Below are 6000 nucleotides of genomic sequence, written 5' to 3'. Positions count from 1 at the left end.
ACTTTTTTCTCGGTCGATCTCAGACATTTTTTTTCTACGGCCTCAAAAAAAGGCAGTGTATAACCTTCCTTTTTTACCAAAAATCGACTGTTCCAAAATTTCTCGGGAAAACACATTTTCTCACTAATTTTGGTGCGTAGAATCCAAAACGAATCGTACTTTTTCGATCAGACCTCTCAATCAAAAGTTATGGACCAAATTTCGAGAAAAAGTTCAAAGGGCTGTAACTTTTGATCCAGTGGTCCAATCCTGGAACTGTTTGAAATTATGGATTCTACGGGCCAAACTCTATAAGAAAATGTCTTTTCCCGGTCGATCTCAGACAATTTTTTGTGTATATATAACCTTCCTTTTTTTCCAAAAACGACTGCTCCAAAATTTCTCGGAAAAACACTTTTTCGTACTAATTTTGGTGCGTAGAATCCAAAACGAATCGTACTTTTTCGATCAGACCTCTCAATCAAAAGTTATGGACCAAATACAAATTTCGAGAAAAAGTTCAAAGGGCTGTAACTGTTGATCCAGTGGTCTAATCCTGGAACTGTTTGAAATTATGGATTCTACGGGCCAAACTCTATGAGAAAATGTCTTTTCCCAGCCGATCTTAGACAATTTCTTCCTACGGTCTCAAAAAAAGGCAGTGTATAATCTTCCTTTTTTACCAAAAACGACTGCACCAAAATTTCTCGGGAAAACACTTTTTTGTAGTAATTTTGGTGCGTAGAATCCAAAACGAGTCGTACTTTTTCGATTAGACCTCTCAATCAAAAGCCAAATTCAGATCATAAGATAAATCGCAACAAATCTACATTTCTGATTCTAAGGTTATCATGAGAGTGCTAGGAATAAACATAATTAACGAGTCCTTCTTTGCTAAGGGTACTGCTGGGTGATATTCCATACTCCCTAGACCAACCCGTGCTTTGTGCCTCCCAAAAATGTCACCGCTTAGCACTAAGGAACTCACTTTTTTAAACATTTCGGGAGAGAGCGTAGCCCCGGGTGGTTTGGGGAGTATGAGATACCCCCCAGCACACAGAACCTTTTCCCGGAAACCTACCACGACCGTTGTCAACAAATCTCCACTTACTGGGGGGTATTCCATACCCACCGGTGTTACGTTCTCCCCTAATCTTTCAACCCTTCCAACTCGATGTATGAATATCCTCCAGAAAAGAAAAATTCGATGATATTCCCTACAAAAATCATAAGCACTCATTTCCTTAAACATTTCGGGAGAGGGCGTAGCAGCTCCCAGCACACAGAAGGAATCAATTACGTTTTCCCGGAAAACTACCATGACAGATGCCAACAAAAGTCCATTTGCTGATGGGGAGGTACGTTCTCCCCCAAAACGTTCAGCCCTTTACAACTCTATTGTATGAAAGCATAGCACCGGGGGTCTGGGAGGAATTGAATACCACCCAGCACACAAAAAGAATTAATTACCTTTTTTCAGAAAACTGCTATGACAGTTGTCAACAAATGTCGTTACCCCGCTCCCCAGATACTGCCCCACCCCCAGGTCCTCCGGTGCTACGTTCTCCTCCAAACGTTCACCCTTTAGAACTCTCATGTGTGAGATGTCCCTCACAAAAGAAAAAAAATTGAAAAGAACCCCTACAAAAATCAGCATTATTTTTTTAGGTCTTTTTATGTCTTTATTGACTGGGAAGTGTTCTGTACCCCCCCAGACACCCCGGTACTATGTTTCACCCAAAAACGTTTAATATTAACAGTAAGCATACTTTTTCTTACAAATTTCGGGTAAGAGGGTAGCACCGGGGGGTCTGGAGGATATAGAAGGTGCTTTCTTTCGGTGATCCAAACGCGTTTGGATTGTCAAATCACGTTCTTTCGAAGTGTGATCTTATAATCATGATTGCTAAAATCGTGAACAAACTGAACATAAAAGTTTTATGATCACGAATTCCTAACCTATAAATGCAAGGATATTTTTGCTCAAATGTTAGGGGATAGTCAATGTTCGTAACTGAAGAGGAGCATAATCGTGCAAGTACTTCCACTTGTATTTAAATTATTTTCATAATCCAAACAAAAAATACCTAATTCGAATGCAAATGTCTACTTCGTAAACTTTACCATACTTTGATTTAAATTCGCGCGTTCTTTCGTAAAACGTGATCCTACGAATCACGATCTCGAAATCATGATTGCGAAGTAGTCGAAAGAAAGCGCCTAGAATACAATAATCATCTCCTTTTTTAATGTGAAATTTTTTATCATAATATTGTCGCTCCCTGTATAGTATGGAAAAATTGCAACGCGCAACTGACAACACTGTAAAAGTTAAAAGTGACATTTGTTTGATTTTGTGGTTAAGATCCAAAAACCGATTTTTGCGGCCTTCTCTTTTCCCTAATCGTCCAGTAATTCCCGTTAAGAAGCCCGAAATGTCGGTTTACACTCTCCTACTGGACTTTTCGGTCGATCCGAAAAACGTCAAAAACGAATCGCACCTCTCGTTGCTATCCTCGAACATCGAAAACGTTCTTCGCGACTACATCGGCAATCTCAAGTTGATCACGACACTTTCGATCGCCGGCGGTTCTTTAAACATTTACTCCGGCGACATGGGTAGCGTGATAAGTTTAAGAATTTTCGATAACGGCACGATAACCGTTAACATCGAGTATTTAAAGGGGGACGACAGCGACATTAACATACTGACGTTAGAGGTAATGGTTTTCGAGCTTAAAGGCCGTTGAGAGTAATTCGAAACTTTTTCGTAGTGTACAAAACAAATTGAACAGAAAATTTATGTAACAATAAGCTGCTTTCGGTCTAAACAATTCCCTCCGATAAAACGGGGCGGAAGTTTCGATGTTTATCTGACTAGCTCAGGTTCGGTTTACTTAAAACACACGTGTTCTTCTAGTTGTAGTTTTTGTGACACAAATCAGCTTAGCGCCTTTTTTCATATTACATTGTAGTAGTGCGATGCCCCCCGCATGTATTTTTTTCTTTAGCATGAAACATGTTGTAGAAATACAGAAAAATGGAGCACAATCTGAGAGGTTGCGGTATTTTAAACGATACCCGTTATCCGCCGATTCACAGAGGTACATTTTCCCGTTATTTCGTTTCGTCGGGTAGGTACAAGATTTTGCTAGTTCGCGATCGTCGTTCGATCAATTACGATCGGCCCGTTTGATTTTAGACGATCGGCTTTTGGAGTACGACATCGATAGTATACTGTTCGAGGAGCGTTCGCCGTATCAGAAGGTGCAGGTCGTCCATTCGAAAAGTCTAGGGAACATGCTCGTGCTCGACGATTTACAGAGTAAGGCGCGAGCGGTCCACGCCTCTTTATAGACGTCTCTGCTTGCAGATATTTCCGAGGCGGACTTGATCTATACTGAAACGCTAATGCTGCGCGGCAAGGAGGATTATAAGGACAAAGAGATTGTCATTTTGGGTGAGAGGCCTCTATTGGTTCACTTCTGAAGGACTGTCATTTGTAGGTGGCGGCGACGGGGCCTTGCTGTACGAGTTGCTGAAGGAGCAGCCGAAGCATGTGACCATGTTGGAAATTGACGAAGTTGTGATGCGGGCGTGCAAACAGCACATGCGTTCCATTTGCGGGGACGTTCTTGATCAAAAGTCAACTTCTAACTATCAGGTACTTAGATACCGTAACTGTAAGTCCCGGTGTCGGCTTTCAGAGCCTTTAATTAGATTAAGAGTCTTCGAAAGTCCTTAAAAACTAAACTATTGCTGTGGCCCCACGTTGGGCGCCAAACATTAATGCTGTGCGCCCCACGTTGGGCGCCAAATTATAATGATGTGTTTCCCTTTTCCCATTTATCATTACCAGTTGTTTAGTCGCCTTTTACGACACGCAGTGTCCTCTGCGGTAGGGGTATTCTTTCCCGGCCCTACACGGGTAAAACAAATCCTAAATATCGAAACCGTAACCAAATTTCAGGCCAACATTGTGTTTGGATTATTTTTCCCCTCCCCCTATTTTGGAAAAATGTTCACAAAATCGAATGAGACCCTCGGACAGATTTCCACCCTTCTATTTTTTTTTAGTAGATAAGCGTACTCTGGCCTTGAGATTTGCGCATGCGCCAAGCTCAAAATCATTCGATTCGGTTCTGTTTGTTGACTTGACCACTTGACGGACCTGTTTCTGTCGGCAAACAAAACTGAACCTTGAACTTGACGCATGCGCAGACCTCAAGGTCAAAGTTGTCAAAGATGTTTGTTTCGAATTTACGCATTACAGATCATAGTGGGCGATTGCATGAAATCGCTGGACCAATTCGTGAAGGAGGATCGCAAATTCGACTACGTCTTCGGCGACCTGACCGACGTGCCGATCGCCGATGATTCCGAGAGCGAAATATGGAACTTCGTCAAGAAATACCTCAGCCTCTCCTTCAAAATCCTAAAACCGACGGGCAAATTCATGTCGCACGTGCGTATACCGCTAGCGTCTCGATCGCCGTAATCCTCCCGCCCTTTATTTTCTAGGGTAACGGCGCCTGTTGCAGTCTGGCCCTCGAGAAGTACGAAAACTACCTGGCGACCATCGATCCGCCTCTGGTCGTCAACAAGTGTCAGGCCTTCATTCCGTCATTCATGGAATTCTGGGTCTTTTATCAAATTCACTTCGCCAACAAGGGATAACGATCGCTAAACGTGCTCGTGTAGTCAATTTGTAATTTAGGAAGGGTGTACAAAACAAATGGCGATGTCACGGCCGCTGCTCGGAATCGCAACGCACCTGCTAATTGTTTGCGTTGCCATTTCGAAAGTACCACACCCGCACCACTTACTCGGTATTGGGGGAAAGAGGTTGATTGGTGTATTCTTATAAGTATTAATTGTTATTTCTGCACGTTTGGTTCGTTACCGCAATCCGGCAAATTAAAAGCTTCTGAAAGCAACGCTTGTTTTATTCTCAAACACATTTTGTTAAAAAAAGCGATAATCAAATTCGGTTTGGGCCAAGACTGTAATTAAAACAACCATAAATTGGAGCAAACAAGACTGAAAAGTATCAAAAACATGAAATGTATACTGAACAAGTAAATTATAAAGAGAGAAATAAGTCAAAAATACAACAAACGTGAACTACACGATGCTATCTTGGCGACCGCTCAAATCAAGATGGCCACAACGTTAGATCGCGCGGTTGCCAGCTTTACAAAAATGTGTGAATCATCGAAGGTTGTATATATATATACACAGGGTGGAACCGCTCAAGATGGTTGTGCCTTTATATTGTTTTATTAAGTATTCATGTCGGATGACATTTTACCACCTGTTTCTTGCAAACAAATAATGCCAGATTTATGTCGAACTCGCCTTCGGCTTGCTTGGTAATTAGATACGATAGTGACTTGTTGACGCAGTTTTGATGCCATTTCTCTTCCGGTTTGGTCGCATTTTTTGACAACACAATGCCGGGAGAGCAGAAGAGGCGAGTTCGGCATAAATTTTACCACTATTTCTTCCAAAAAACGCGACATAAACGATAGTTACTAAAAGTTGACGCAGCTTATTTGATGACACTATCATCAGGTTTGACACAAGAGACAGTCCTTTTGGCCCCGGTTGTTAACCTAATGCCGAGCGAGCCGAAGGCAGAAATTTCACCACCTATCTATCCCAAAAGTAACTGTCCTGGTAGCTCTTAGGACATGGTAATCGATTTTGTCTGTATGGGACCCCCCCCCCTTCTATGGTCTCCCCCAAAATGTTTAGGGACCAAAGGATCGGAGGAGGGAGAGGGTTATGGAATACTGCCCAGCTATAAGGGGAATTGATGACCCTATCCCAAAAGCAACTGTCCTTGTAGCTTTTAGGAATCGATTGCTTCTGTGTGCTGGGGGGTATTCCATACTCCCCAGACCCCCCGGTCTGTGCTCACCCCCAAAATGTTTATACTGAACAAGTAAATTATAAAGAAAGAAATAAATCAAAATACAACAAACGTAAGGCAGAAATTTCACCACCTATCTATCCCAA

The 6000-nt window shown here is 42.2% G+C and overlaps 1 protein-coding gene across 2 annotated transcripts; it reads left to right on the top strand.

The window, feature by feature from the left end:
* The first annotated feature begins 2194 nt into the window (after nucleotides 1-2194).
* On the top strand, nucleotides 2195-4916 carry LOC116161871 (spermine synthase). Of its 2 annotated transcripts, none has more exons than XM_031475349.1 (7): nucleotides 2195-2699; nucleotides 2754-2865; nucleotides 3182-3304; nucleotides 3353-3439; nucleotides 3486-3643; nucleotides 4253-4444; nucleotides 4501-4916. In XM_031475349.1, the coding sequence occupies exons 1-7, from the start codon at nucleotides 2271-2273 to the stop codon at nucleotides 4654-4656; spliced, it is 1257 nt and encodes a 418-aa protein (XP_031331209.1). In that variant the 5' UTR covers nucleotides 2195-2270; the 3' UTR covers nucleotides 4657-4916. The 2 variants fall into 2 exon arrangements, with proteins under 2 accessions (XP_031331209.1, XP_031331211.1); XM_031475351.1 differs by lacking the exon at nucleotides 2754-2865 and adding an exon at nucleotides 3008-3113 and having other exon boundaries at nucleotides 2206-2699.
* Nucleotides 4917-6000: the final 1084 nt, after the last annotated feature.

Source organism: Photinus pyralis, unplaced genomic scaffold (assembly GCF_008802855.1).
Source record: "Photinus pyralis isolate 1611_PpyrPB1 unplaced genomic scaffold, Ppyr1.3 Ppyr1.4_LG10, whole genome shotgun sequence".
NCBI lineage: Eukaryota > Metazoa > Arthropoda > Insecta > Coleoptera > Lampyridae > Photinus > Photinus pyralis.
This window is presented reverse-complemented; position numbering and strand designations above follow the sequence as displayed.